We start from the raw sequence: 15319 nt of genomic DNA, 5'->3' as shown, positions 1-15319 counted from the left end.
TATTACGACTAAATTAGTGATATTTTTTTCTAAAATATCGCTTATATTGTTATATCAATATATAACGTTCTTGTAGCTGTATAACATCCCGGTTGGGACACTGAAACAAAGTTATGGTCAAAGTTGGGACAAACTTGTGGTCTTTCGACAGGGGTAACCACAAATAATCTGATGAACGACGGTCCCATACAACGAATCCCTATTCAGTGTCCCTACGTTTGACAATTAATGATACCGGAGTATTATGATAACAGCAAACTGCGACGTGAATTAGTACAATCGGAAGAAAAGGGCGTGGTGTCAACAGCGAATCACACACGCAGGGGAAGGGCTAAAATTACGTCAATACGTAGCTAGAGGAATGGGGCGCCTGCTGAAAACCGTGAGAGACGCGTGCGCAGGTTATGATGGTGGAGAGGTAGCCAGCTAGAAGACGTTCAACCAGGCGGAGAGGTGACTATCGTCAGATGTCAGGAGAACTGCCTGAATTTTGTAGCGGTTCTAGACTAAAACTGTAAACAACACGCATTTCATATACCACTAGTTACAGCTATCCGTAAACCGAAGCCCTGGAACGTCCAAGAATGCCGAACATTAAGATTTTCAGCGGTAGCTCGCACCCGGACCTGACTCAGAAAATCGCAGACCGCTTGGGGCTGGAACTTGGGAAGGTCGTCACTAAAAAATTTAGCAATCAAGAGACATGGTGAGTGCCGTACGCTTTACTGGCTAAGATTGTTAATGGTGTAGCTTTAAATCATAGTGAATTCGTGGGTGTTACTTACCACATGGGCAACGACTGCAGAGTATCGGGTGGCGATTGTTGCACGCGCTACTTTGTGGTACTCTGGGAATCGTAGTGTGGGTTAACGAGTGCTGTTTCTACGCATCATTATGGTTTGAACGTTTGATACTTCAATTCCCAGAAAGCACACTCATTCTTGGCTGGTGTCCTGCTCAGGGAAGACCAGTTCTATTTAAATACCCAGGGACATGCCGTCGTGAAGTACACATGTACTGGCTGTGGTTAACATTAGTTAAAGTTCCTATCGCTGTGTCTCCAAGGCTTGTGAAGGCAGTCTGTAAATTAGATTATGACTCTGTAAATATAAAACATAGAGTTTTTAAGTAGCAATGGTGCATGAGATGGCTAGCTTTCTAATGCATGCTTCAAAATGTAGTTAGCCGCTGGCGGTAGAGTTAGTAAACAACGTTAGCTAACAAGGATGCGCAATTTAACTAGCTTGCTATCTGGTGACCTAGATGAAGCTATTCTAACTAGCTGTCTGTGTTTATAATAACTTAACCATTTGTTACTAGCTAGTGTCATTCACAAGTTCAGTGAATCTGGTCGTATGAATTACGCGCTCCTGGAGATGAATGACCTTTGTAGATTTTCTTTAGAGTTTTGTTGCTTGGCAGCTAACTTGACACAAGGCAGTTTTTTTCCTGCCTTTCAGTTTCATTTATGTTTGTGACAAACATCAGCGAGCTTGCCATTCTTGTTTTAAGACGTTCAGTCTAGACAAGTAGGCTTACCTTATTATGTAGATCCTCGAATTTCCATTCTGTGTTTGGAAGGATCGTGTAAATGAGAATTAATTGATGGCTTTTGAATTAACATTGGGGCCTACAGTTAGGAGAAAAAAATAGAAAACCTGTATAATAAATTGCCGTCCAAATTGAAATCCTGTGTGTGGGAAAGGTAAAGAACACAGGAGTACGTTACACATAACAATTAACGCACATTTTATAGGTTTACTTAAGTATAGTGAGTATAGTGCTTTGTGTGAGGTGGCCTAGATTGTTTTGGGTAACTTGGCAGATCTATCTTAGCAAGTGTTTAAAATGACTTGCAATACGTGTAAATAGGTTTTTGTACGTTGTTTGGGGGGGGGGGGGGGGGGGGCGGGGGGGGGGGGTGTTGGTAATGTGTAATGTTGGTCAAGATAAGAGGGAGGTGAAATTGAAAATGGAACTTCACTTGCTCATTAGTATAATATTTAGCCCCACTCTGCTCTTACACAATATGAGAAAAAAATTCATCAAGATGGATAATGTAAATACAATGCAGAAAGGAAACACTATCAAATATTAAAGCAGTTATGTCAGAATAGCCTCATGATTCACTTTGGGGTTTACTGGTCATAGTGTCTCTATCGAGCATAATTGCTGTACAAAGGTGCAAAATGGGCAGCGCAAAATAAAGAATTCTGTGAGAGAAGGTATGGCACATTCAGTGTAACACAAAGAAAATCTTTGTCATTTATCCATCAATGTTTAAAAAAAAATAGCCAAGAATTTCATACTATTTAAAGCTCGTTTAAAGCTAGTTGAACCTCAGAAGCTAAAGTGATTGGCCAGATAATATGAAAGCAGATGCATCAAAGTAAACATTTATAGAATGAGAAGACAGGATGATGACCAGTAACTACAAAGGGATATACTGTCCAAAGACACCATGCTGGAATTTTGGTGATTTGGATATCAGAGTGCAAAGGCATCCAAGGTTATAGAAAGAGTTGCCCCAAAGTTGTAAGTCAAATCGGTGCAGCATAGGAATAGGTTGATGAAGCTAATTCAAGCTTGGTTTAAGCAACGCAAAATACTCATGTATTAAGTCAAAATATGATAGGTGCTAATCACAGATTGATGAAAAATGTGTTAAAGGAAGGATGGAAGAGGAGGTAGGTACTTCTACAACAGCATGACAAATTGACTGCTGATTTACAAATGCTGCACAAACACATCCACGCCCTCAGATTAACATAGTCCATACCGCATGACACGGCATTCAGTTTTGCTGAAGTTATAATATAAACTTTCCTTTTGTAGGTGGCACCACATAGATGTATACACACACAAACCATTTCAGTCTTTCTAAACACCTGCTAAGGACAGCAAAGAGATTAAACTTGGGCCCACTGCTCAAATAGTCCAACATTTATTTTGACATTAGGCTATCTGCAGCTTCGTACACCATCAAGAACCAAAGGTTTATGATGACTGCCTCTTGCTCTTTAATCTTATCAGTTGCAGCATGGTGCATTAGTAGCAGGAGGTTGAGATAAAGAGGCTTTGGAATCAGTTGCGTGCTGCTAGGGCATTCACAACTAGGTTCCAGTGGTCACTTCTATCAGGAGGACCATTTCTGTATTAATCATACATAAGAAGTATATCACTTTTAGAATGGACATGGGTGTGACTAGGTTTGAATTTCTTTCAAATGTAAGATGGCGCAAAATGCACATACATTTGTTCTCTTCTGGGTCAGGATGTTTTATTCCAAATTCCTCCTATCCAGTAGCTTTGGCTTTGAGTGACACATCAATGGTAAGTCAACTAAACTCTCACATGGAATATGAGGGCAGTTTCACCATAATTTATTCACCAAAGAATGCAGTGGAAAACTGGGCAGAACAAAACGCTCTAGTACTGGCATGGTAGTGGGAAAAGAGCATAACAACATTGCTTAGAGGTTACTAAATAGCTGAATGGCTAAGAAGTTATGCTCAACTGTATACGTTTACAGTTTATTAGTTAATTTATAACTGTTTTACATTTAACTGTAAGGCAGACATTTAAGGCCAGCATCACCATAAATAATCAGTTTAGCCAGGCCTTTGTCAATTATACGTCACATTAAATGCAAACTAATGTGCATACTAAAGCTCAAATGATTTCAAAGACATTGGAGCTTAAATCTGTTTTTTTCATAGCTAATATGTGTATATGTTCCCTTTTTTGTAAACACTCAACAATAAAGCTTTGCTATCAAAAGGTTCATACATTGACTTTTAACATGCATTGTCTCTTAAAACATTGATCATGAAACTCATGTCTAGCCACTATCAGGGTTAGGAACTTTAGCCCCAAACAATGCTGATTCGCAACGGCAAAAATCTATTATGAGGAACTGATACCTATTGGGTTGCATCATTTCGTGCTTATGGGTTAGTTTTTTTTTTTGTTTTTGTTTTTTTGGAAGACCCACCAGGGTGACTTATCTGTGTCCAAATCAAAAACTCTTTGGAGCATTTTTTTCTTAACCAGTGTCTGAGAGCTTTTGTCATGCTGTTGTACATCTGAAAAATTGTCTTTTACCAGTAATTTTGGCAAAACCTACCTTTTTCAAGGTCAGAACTGGATGATGGATAAATGCATAGAGTAAAAGCCCAAGGGACTGGAGGCTTCACAGTGGCAAGGCAGAACCACTGCTAATTATATCCACTGATGCAACAAAATCACGCCCCAGGCCTTGATGTTATGCACACAGGATATGCTGTTAGTGTGACTCAGGTTGTTTTTTTTTTCCTCTGCAATGGCTAACCAAATGAAACAACTCTCAGGCAAGACAAACTGGATTTTAAATGAGGTAAACATGCTTGTGCTTTCATAGAAATGTTTTTTGTAGTATTACTTTTTAAAAGCTAAGTTAAAATATGAAAATGTCAAAGTTAAGCAAGCCATGGTCAGTCCTGTAGGAGAGAATAATGTGGGAGTGTTGTGTACTTGCCTGTACGGGGTGGAGAATGGGTTTAGGGGAGGAATTTTCACTAGCAGATGCCTTTGACAAAAGGCACTTGAGGAAATGTTTTTTTCTTTGGAAATGTTTTTTTTTATGGCAAGAATAAGCCCAGCAGAAAGTAACAAATTGTTTCCCACTGCAAGTCAGTTGCCTTTTTTCAGCTGATACTTTTTCAGCTGTCCTCTTCCCATTGTAATTCTGCAGTTGCCATTTTAAAATGTCATTACTCGGCAAAATATTTTCTGAAGCATTCACTGCATTTAATCATTTCACTGTACTATAATTCTGTTATCAGCCTCAATGTTTTCCCCCAAGCCACTGTGTGCAACCATAAGCATTTGCCTGTCCGCTTGCACAATTAGCATCCCGAGCAGTTCCTTTGAAACTGAATACATAGTTGGGTGGGTTCCAGCATACATTGTTCTCTGAATGCATGGACTTAGCAACAGGAGTGAATAAGTACCTTTAATAAAATGGAAAGCTAGTATTACTGTGTGGTCTTTCTTACAAGCAGTGCACATTTAAAGTGTGTGCCATAGTTGTCAGATGATGGCACTTGAATGTTTTTTCCTACCTGCGGTTTGCTAGATACAGTACAATTACTGTTTGATATACTTACAAGAATCAAATCCATCCCATGCTATTTGATTCTCATAAGTTACTCAGTTTTAAAACCAGAATTACAGATGAAGCAAGGCAGTATATCTGGCCTGTAGGAAGTCTTCCTTTTCTTTTCATATTGGCTTGTATTCAGGCACTTGACAAAACTGCTCAGGTTTTTTCCTCTAAATACAAATGTACTAAATAAAATACACTTAAATACAAATTGTAAATGGTTTCATTACATGGCATGTCCCATGACAGTGTACTTGGTAGAGTATCCTGTTGCATGTAACAGTGATTCTTATAACTGGGTTGCTTGATTCTTACAGCCACTGCATATTCCTAAGATTGCCAAGGAGCGTATGGTTTGTTAACATGGTTGGTGGTAACATAAGGCGTGTGGTAAAGAAAACGCTCTACACAGTGTTAGTTCTTACAAATGTTTTTATCAGTATTTGCCTGCCTGCTGTGTCTGCAGTGTGGAGATCGGGGAGAGTGTGAGGGGGGAGGATGTCTACATAGTGCAGAGCGGCTGCGGGGAGATCAACGACAACCTGATGGAGCTGCTGATAATGATCAACGCCTGTAAGATCGCCTCGGCCTCCCGAGTCACTGCTGTCATCCCCTGCTTCCCCTACGCCCGTCAAGACAAGAAGGACAAGGTGGGGGTGAGGGAGACGCGTCTAGTCCTTTTACACCAGCATGTTGCTTTTCCACAGCATCTGAACCTACCGCTCTCCAGGTGCTGAAAAAACTAGATTGGGATGTGGCAACTTCTAAAACAAAAAAAAAAAAAAAGAAATGGGTGAATTGGTTTACATCTATACACCTCTCCAAGCAGCCTTTTTAAAGTTCTTTTTGCCCTTTGTGCAACTCTATTTTTGGAATCGCCAGTGGTAGCGACAACGTCTTTATTAATGTCTGAGTGCTGAGGCAAGCTGAATGCTGTCCTCTGATGTACTCAATTTTTCAGCCAGTGGCTTTTTTTTTTGCACTACAAGACACACAGTGCATTGCAGTGGAGGTGGGCACTACACCACTGATGTCATCTGTGCAACTCGCAGGCACCTGACCAATCACAGGGTGCCTGGGGGCAGTGAGATGAGGAGACCGTGGCCAACCTCCCTATGTTAAAGTTTTCAGTATTTTCAGGAGTCTCTCAACCACCTTTTCCAGGAATAAGAGAACAATTTTCCATTTTTTCCCCTAATTGGCCTGGGTTTTTTTTATTCTCTCTGGCAAATCCAGTAGCACTTTGTGACCATCTCAATTGTATAAATGCGCTTTTGATGTCATTTACTTTGATTTTGACCTACCCACCCCTATTCCTGGTGGAATGATTTTGCTGCTCTCCTTGACATTGTCAACAAATGACATGGCCAGTCTGGAACCTGGGCCATAGGGTCTGCTCTGTTTAAAGTGAATGCCTTGCCTACTGAGTCACTTGGGACTTCCTAAGCACACTTTTTGCTAGCTTTTTCTATCAGGCTAAAAGTTTCAGGTCATTTCTATTACTTCCTGTATATGCTTTAACATTCGACACTGGGAACATTTGTTCCTTTGCAAAGTGCTTAATAATTTGCAGGAAGAAGGGTCCATACTTTTCCACAATCCTAAAATCCCACACAGAATTGCATAATTTACCTTTGGAAGTGGAATTTTTGTTTTCAAATGAAATTAGATGTTTCAAATTATTTTCAAATAGTTTCCACATTCTCATTTTCTTGCACAGGAACACCTATCATAACATATTCTACTGTATGCTAAAATATGAGAGAACCCTTTCACCTCCTAAAAAACAGGTCATTAAGACTGTAAATTGTAAGGTTTGATCATAGATATTAAATTTTGTTTTTATGACTGAAATGATCTTATGTAAATATTTTCTATTAAATGGAGTAACAAGGCTGAAAACAATGAAAGGGAAAAATGGAAATACAGTGGAAAGAGATGAAAAAATGAAAATGGAACTACAGAACAATCAAGCAAACTGAACAGAATTATTCCATTTGGCTGAAGCAGTGGGAGGTGGCATTTCACAGTGGCATTTCTCTGCAGAGTCGGGCACCCATCTCCGCCAAGCTGGTGGCCAACATGCTGTCCGTTGCCGGGGCTGATCACATCATCACCATGGATCTCCACGCCTCACAGATACAGGTGCCCACCCTCTCCCAATTCCCCAATTCCATAATTTCCCTTGTGATGATGCACACAAACTTAAATATATATTTGTGTAGTGTTTTTTTTTTGTATTGAAATATTTTCTGGGTTTTTAACTCAATTGCCTCTTTGCTACGGGTCAGGAAATAATTTTCATTGCTTTCATTTTCACTGATTGATCCTTTTTTTTTCCTTCAGTTTTTTTTTTTTTTAATTCTGTCTGGAAAACCCCTGGATAATGCAATCATGCATGTAAAATGCATTATATTAAATTTGTTGTGTGTTGGACACAAGTAACAAAGTAGAGCTGCATCTCTCTTTATAATTTATGTATAAATTAAACCATTTAAATTGTTTCCTACATATTACCTTGGTGTGTTAAGCCAGTGGCCACACAAAATGGACCATCCGTCACCGTTTTAAAGATGAAGTATGACCAGTTTTATCCCCTGCCTGCTTGTTGTTGGATTTGTAGGGCTTCTTTGACATCCCAGTAGACAACCTGTATGCTGAGCCAGCTGTGCTCAAATGGATCAAGGAGAACATCAATGAGTGGAAGAATTGCACCATCGTGTCTCCAGATGCTGGAGGTGCAAAGAGGTGAGGTGCCCTCTGCTGGTCAAAGCTGATACTCCCCACGCAAGCCCCGTACATGGTCTATCATTATGTAACTAGATTTTAAAGTGTGTACTTCTGCTGAAGAGAAGCATTAAATTATGGTGTGGAATGTCACTTCTGAATCTTGAAATGTGTTGGTACGCCCAATTTGTTTTGTGTGCTTCAAGTTCTGTTTCAGTGGCTTTTGTGTGCAGAAATTTCAATTTTTTTAAAAAAAAGCTATTGTGAAATTGTACTGATATATTTACCCAAAAGATTTGTGACATCTTTCATTTTGTTTTATTGCTCTCCTTTGATCTATTAATCAATTAACAATGATGTTATTCATTTCAGTCACCTCTACTTTTTAGGTGTTTAGTTAAGCAAACCTAAGTCAGCAGTTAAATTTGTATGCACTGTACTGACCTATTTGATACTTACAAAGCCAGCTCTGTCTTCCTTCCGGCAGAGTCACCTCCATCGCTGACCGTCTCAATGTGGACTTTGCTCTCATCCACAAGGAGAGAAAGAAGGCCAATGAGGTTGACCGCATGGTTCTGGTGGGGGACGTGAAGGACCGGGTTGCCATTTTGGTTGACGACATGGCTGACACATGTGGCACCATCTGTCATGCAGCTGACAAGTAAAGCCCCTTCCATTGAGTGTTAAACCTACCTACTGTAACTTCAAAGGGGGAAACCGTCCCATCATTTTGTCTGGACCTGTACTTAAACATCAAGACTCTAAAAATACCCTGTAAAATAATCAAAGGTCTCAGTCATGCCAACTATTTCTTTTTGGGCTCATTCCCTATAGACAGTTGTGGAATCCACTTAGGAACATACGGTAAGGTACACGGAATCCTCTGATACATAAGCAGGCATAGCACAAATGTTTTCCACACAAGCCCGATGGTGAATCTAGACATAAATTCCATTGGAGGCATAAATGTTTCTCAGGGTGCTGAAAGTAGATGGACAAGAATACCTTGGAGGAACAAGGGCAAATGACACGGATAGTGTAGACCCTGGATCATACAGCTCAGCCTGCGCCTGAAACCAGCTGTTGGTACCACTCAGGAGCCCCTATCCTGAATATTTCTTACAGGTATTCAAACTGAAAATTGTGTCAAAAATGGTTAGGTACCAAGACACGGAAAGAACAGTTTCAAAATTGTCATGCACAATATTAGTGCAGATATTTGATGAAGCCCAGGTTCACAAAAACATTATTGGATAGTAGCCAGCCATCTACAGAATACAACTCCATGTAGTACATAGTGGAGAATGTGGGTTGATCTCTGAAAATAGGAGTGGGGTGGATAAATCCTGAGTGGCTTGTTTTGAATGTTGCAATAAACAGGCCTAGGAATTTATTTCCTTGATAAACTAGAAAAAACAGATTATTTCTTCTGTTAATAATAATTAGTAAAATGAAATCTTAGTAACACAGTAGATGTTTTGCTTACAATTGCAATTACAATTCTTGAAAAACCTAATAATCAGATTTACTTTGACTTTATAATTAACTCAATAACATCCTGTAAATATTATTGTGAATCAGGAGTCCTGTTATCTGGAAGATAGCATGAGCTTCTGGCATTTGGCGCAGAAAAGGTGATATGCAGTTTGTGTTGAGGATGATTTACATGCTGTGGTCACTTATTTACATGATGTCCATGTCATAGTTGAAGGGAAGATTCATTCAAATGCATACATGGATATTTTTGACTAAAAACCTTGTTGCCAAGGAGATAAGCTTTATTGCCAAAATTGATATTCCAGAATGGGGATAGTCCAAATAATTCTTTACAATATCCAATCTCCAGTCCTCCCAGTCAGAAACCGTATGGAAATAGGAGTAGATTGTGTACAGAAATTCATCTATTGTTGTTCTTTACGTAATGCATTGATAATGAGCTAAGAATTGTCTGCAGTAAACTGTTTCTAGCCTCACTGAAACCTTCATTAGCTTACATGCTTAAAAGCAAAACTTTTTCGCCATGATCAGTGATACTGAATTGGAAGGCCTGCTTTGGTCATGAATCTTGCAGCTTTCAACGGGAGCCCACAAACTTGTGCTTGTGCAGGGAAATTCACAAGACTACCATTGTACCTCTGAGACCCATGAAAAAAACTGCACATGGTTTCCACTCATATGCATTTAACAGATTTGTTATTAATTTTTGCATATTCCTGTCATTCAGTCTTGTGTTTAGTCCACAAGAGCACAGTTCAAGCTGAAGAGTATAATATGTGAAATCATTTCTGCTACGGCTTGTCAAAATGGGAATGGCAAAATGAATCATATCGGTCAAAATGTGTTTCATTGCAAAATGCTGGGATGTAGAGATCACTATCCTTACTTCAATTTGTCAGTTATCTTGGAGTATGCTTTTTGTATCTGCAGCTAAATACAGCTCTAACTCATGTTTAATGAACTCCTAGGTTGGTGTCAGCTGGTGCCACCAAAGTATACGCCATCCTGACTCATGGGATCTTCTCTGGCCCAGCCATCTCTCGCATCAACAATGCCAGCTTTGAGGCTGTGGTTGTCACCAACACCATCCCACAGGAAGATAAGATGAAACACTGCTCTAAAATACAGGTCAGACCTCACCCTGGGCACATGGCCATGAGTATGTGATGTGAGTTTCGTATGACTTAAAGAGGAATATTTAGCATATTTAGAGCTACCTTGCTGAAAATTAAGTGTAAAAAAGTGTATACTTATATATAAAACATTTATACAAGTATTTTTTATCTTTCTGTAAGATACTGCAAAGCCATCTTGCAATTACATCATTGCTTACATCATGTGAATGGTCACTGACATTATTTGCAAATGCCCACTGTAATCCCACTGCAATCTGTTGGACTAGTTTTATATTTTTCCACAATCACTATGGAGGAAGATGACTGATGAGCAAGATCGACCCATTTAGTGTGTTCCCCTTAAGCCTGTAGTATATTATATCAACGTCTGGTCATTTGTCAGTGTGATAAACATGATTAGCTGCAGCTGAGCGACTGCAGCCTATTTGTGCCATTTCATCATTTGTGATTCTCTTTGAATGCCTTGTATTTTTTCCCATGGGCACAGATCCAACATGTTCTAATAATTCATCAGAGACCGCAATCTTTAGCTTGATCACAATGAAAGTGAAAGGTTTGTGAGTTAGCTAGCTACAGACAAACTAAATGGAAAATTCTAACAGGTGACTGACAACTCTGGTGGTCAGTCAAGAAACAAACAAAAAACATCGCATTTAGAAGTCATCAAATCACTGTACTTTTAGACTTGCTCAGAAATAAACTCTCTCTTTCTCTAATTTTTTCCCTCTCCTGATCTCAGGTCAGTAATAGTAATACTGTAACAGTAACAGTAATACTTAACATTTGTACATTTTGATTTCAATTTTGCATTTAAAACAGTTCTGTTTCTAAAGGTCTGTTCCATCTGTGGTTCCCCAATTACTTATAAGTAGGCCTAAATTCCATTGGCCTGAAAATGGCTGCAGACATTGCTTATGGAGCGCCAATGTAATAGGAAATGGAAAAGATGGCCCTGAGTCAAAGCTAATCTGTTCTGTCCCTGCAGGTCATCGACATCTCCATGATCCTCGCCGAGGCCATTCGCCGGACGCACAATGGCGAGTCTGTCTCCTATCTCTTCAGCCATGTTCCCTTGTAACATGTCCCGTGCCAGGAGAACTGCGGTCTGCCCTGAGGAGGCTGTACCACAGCTTTACCAAAGGAGGAAGAAATGTTGTAGTGCTCTACTCCACCCACTGTAGTCTTTTGACCGCCAGATAGAGTCAACTTCAAGGGATGGGCTGGTGCTACTAGTCTCCTCCCCCCTCCCTCAGCCATGCTACGTTTGGCCTCCAAACCAGCCTCGGATTTTCTCCCTTCCCTTGGTCTTTTTGCCATATTCTGTTACGCTGACCGTCGACATGCTCAACCATTGGACTTGTTAGCTGCTGAGTTCAGTTACTTAGTTCAGTTTTCAGTTTGCCTGTTTATTTTATAGCGTCAAGCATTTAATGGAATTTGAGCTGTAGTTTACAATGCTGCTGAAGCCCAGTTTTAGAGGGAGCCTCTGCTCTGTGATTGTGGGTCGTATTGAAAAAGTCTGTACTTTGCTGTTTCTCAAGGTATTTTTTTGCCCAGATTTGGGGCTTTGGCTTCCTGAAGAAACAAGGCTGCTTATTTGCTATTTTTTTTCTTTGAGTTTTAAAGACAAATGTGTAATGTTTTATTTCAGCTGTTTTTAAATAAAGCCATGTGTATGTGCTTGCAGTCCTGGTGTATTAGTCTGTGTGTTTCTGCACATTTCCTCAAAGTGAAACCTTGTTTGCCAGATTTCTGTCACACTTGATGGCATTAGCGGTTGTTACTATTCCAAGTGTCCTTGATCCCATGGCTCATTAATGCTATATTGGATTTTAAAAATTAAGTCGCAGAACTGTTCAACCAGCCCTTTAAAACACTAGTTATGTTGCTGCTTTGTTTTGTGATAAAACATTCAACCTATGATGTGAGTGTAGTGCAAACTATCATTATGTACAGCTTATCCATTTAGCAAAGAAAGCTTTAAAGGCATGCACTCTGTAAGGAACAGCAAAATGAAATCCACTCTCCTGCCATTTGGATGGTCCACATGGTCCTCCTCTAACAACTCCTGTGTAGGGTGGTGTCCTCAAACCCACAGACGAGAGAGTTGACGTGAGCATCATGCACATGGCTGTCAGATTTCCAAAAATGTATTGTGTGTCTCTTTTATTCTGATGTGTTTCCTGCTGTTCTTCACTGTGTCTGGGCATGCATATTAGTGCATGTGTCTGTATGGGTGTGTGTGCGTGCATGCACATGCACACATGTCAATACAAATTGGCTGAAATCGCAGTTCTTTTTAAGAAGAAGTTGCTTTGGAAATAGAGTGCCCGTTGTTGAAATAAGGGGCATCTGTGGCCTTAAAGTGTGAAATGTGAGCAGGACAGTGAAATCTCTTTAGGCATTTGCTGTCTTGCTTTTTCTGTGTGTGTATCTGCTTCCTCAGTCAGGAGGCTCTGCAGAATGTATTCGGATTAAAAGAGAAATAAAACCTCTGATTTCGAAATAGTGGTACTTGTCTCTGAATTCAAGTTAATTGAAAAGGTATTTTATATGTAATATCATCTGCATGCATGTGCAGGCATACAGCATCCTCCAGATTTATTCATAATGTTGCAGTAGGCATTAATTTTAACAGAATAAGCTGCTGCTGCCCCCCCCCCCCCCCCAAATCCCATCCCCATCAAATGGACATCATATATAGGAGTAGAAATGAGGAGCAGATGGGGTGGAGGAGGGCTGCCATAAACAGCTGACACAAAAGGAAGTGATTAGTGGGTTTTTCTACTTGGGGGTGGGATGGGTTTGTTAATTGTGTAGGGATTGTCTAGAAGAAAGGGAAGGGAAGATTGTCCTCCTGAATCTTCCTTTGAAACTTCAATAAATTAACACCTGTTAAAAGTTAAAACAAAATATGATTCGACAGGGAAAATCCTGGAATATATTACCAACAGCTCTAAAAAGAGCAGCATAGTTTGATTTTATTTTAAATTGTTTTTCTCAAAATAATTATAACAGGACTATGAAGGAGTATAAATAAGGAAGGCATGTCCAGTATTCTAAAGGAAAAAAAAACATTATATGACTGTTTGTAACTTTCTAACAAATGGTTAAGTTGTGGTATTTTTAGGGTGAGGAGCGAGAGGATGCTGTTCTTTTCACAACAGCATCACCTTTCTTTCAGCAATCCCAGTGTTGACAAGCATGCCTGTAAATGTGAGAATTAATTTGACAAAATGATTTTCCTGAATAAATGAATAATTACTGTCCTAGAAAATTGTTTTTCTTACAGGATGTTGTGGGTGGTGGGAGGAGGAAATTCTGCCATGCTTTTTCTTACAGGGAAGCAACAATCCCAGCCTTGAACTTCTTTATAATTGATGTCATTGTGGAAACTGGTAGGTTACATAGCATAAGTTCAATTATCCAACTATGAATTGCTTAAAATTAATAATAATAATAATAATAATAATTTGTATCACATTGCCCTACATAGTATAATGTCTGTAATTTGCACTAAGAACAATTACATCAACATCGACAAACATCACATTTGACCTGGAAGGTATTTATGCTAATACTGTATTGTGTTGCTAATAATGTATTAGCAACAACAACAGCCAACAACAACCTGGCCCTTAACACTCAGAAGACCAAGGAGATCATTGTGAACTTCAGGTGAGCTAGGAGCCACGCACACACCCCCATCTACATCAACAGAGTTGTAGTGGAGTGTGCATCAAGCTTCAAATTCCTTGTCGTCCACATCTCCAGCAATCTCACCTGGTCCCTGAACTCCTCCATCCTGATCAAAAAGGCACAACAGTGCCTTTACTTCCTGTGGAGCCTTAAGAAAGCTCACTTGTGTCCTTGGATACTGGTGGACTCTTACCGCTGTACCATTGAGAGCATACTCACCAACTGTATCACAGTGTGGCATGGCAACGGCTCCGCATCAGACCTTAAAGCACTCCAGCGGGTGGTGAAAGCACCCCAACGGAACACCAGCACCCAGTTGCCCACCATTGACAACATTTACCATAAACGCTGCATGGGCGGGACAAAAAGCATTATCAAGGATGCATCCCACCCTAACCATGGACTTTTTACTCTCCTCCCATCAGGCAGGCGTTAACAGGAGCCTCCTCTCCCTCACCAGGAGGCTCAGGAAGAACTTCTTCCCTGAGGCTGTGACCCTACTGAGCTCCATACCACAGCACTAAGCATTATTGCACTCATTACTGCACTGTCTCAGTACTTTTATATTGGCACTGCTCATTCCAGCACAGGTTGAACTTCTCAAATTGTTCAGATTACTATTATTTATATTGTACATACTTATGCTGTAGTACATACTTCTACCTGCACTCATTTGTAAGTAATACTATTCTTTTGCTCTTCTGGTTAGATGCTAACTGCATTTCATTGGCTTTGTACCTATGCTCTGCACAATGACAATAAAGTTTAATCTAATCTAAGCTAATTAATATATTGTTACACATAGTTAAGGATCCTTTATTTAAATCACCTATGCATGCATGTACACCAAGTTCACTTCCAACAGGTTAATTATTGTATTAACCGGTTAATTATTGCTTCAACCAGCTATTAATGAGCCACACCTGCCTTCCTTGACTGGCAATACTTAAGTACAGGTGTGGCTGAAGAGCTCTGACTTAGCAGTGCTGTGGATGTGCTCCCGCAACTTCTGATTTGTGTGTTTTAAATTAAATTATTTGTGTTTTGTAATTTTCTCCTCCTGTTAGTTTGCATGTATGTCGCATTGTTACAGATGGCAATGTTGTTTGTCGTAAGG

The 15319-nt window shown here is 39.8% G+C and overlaps 1 protein-coding gene across 3 annotated transcripts; it reads left to right on the top strand.

Moving 5' to 3' along the window:
- The first annotated feature begins 336 nt into the window (after positions 1-336).
- On the top strand, positions 337-12163 carry LOC118775048 (ribose-phosphate pyrophosphokinase 1-like). Of its 3 annotated transcripts, none has more exons than XM_036524740.1 (7): positions 337-706; positions 5610-5799; positions 7190-7288; positions 7767-7891; positions 8358-8531; positions 10336-10495; positions 11489-12163. In XM_036524740.1, exons 1-7 carry the CDS (start codon positions 585-587, stop codon positions 11579-11581), a joined length of 963 nt encoding a protein of 320 aa, XP_036380633.1. In that variant the 5' UTR covers positions 337-584; the 3' UTR covers positions 11582-12163. The 3 variants fall into 3 exon arrangements, with proteins under 3 accessions (XP_036380633.1, XP_036380634.1, XP_036380636.1); XM_036524741.1 differs by having other exon boundaries at positions 5610-5793; positions 11489-12162; XM_036524743.1 differs by lacking the exon at positions 337-706 and adding an exon at positions 4330-4375.
- The last annotated feature ends 3156 nt before the right edge of the window (positions 12164-15319 follow it).

Source organism: Megalops cyprinoides, chromosome 3 (assembly GCF_013368585.1).
Source record: "Megalops cyprinoides isolate fMegCyp1 chromosome 3, fMegCyp1.pri, whole genome shotgun sequence".
NCBI classification, from domain to species: domain Eukaryota; kingdom Metazoa; phylum Chordata; class Actinopteri; order Elopiformes; family Megalopidae; genus Megalops; species Megalops cyprinoides.
Note: the sequence above shows the minus strand (reverse complement) of the source record. Positions and strands in the feature narration are given on the sequence as shown.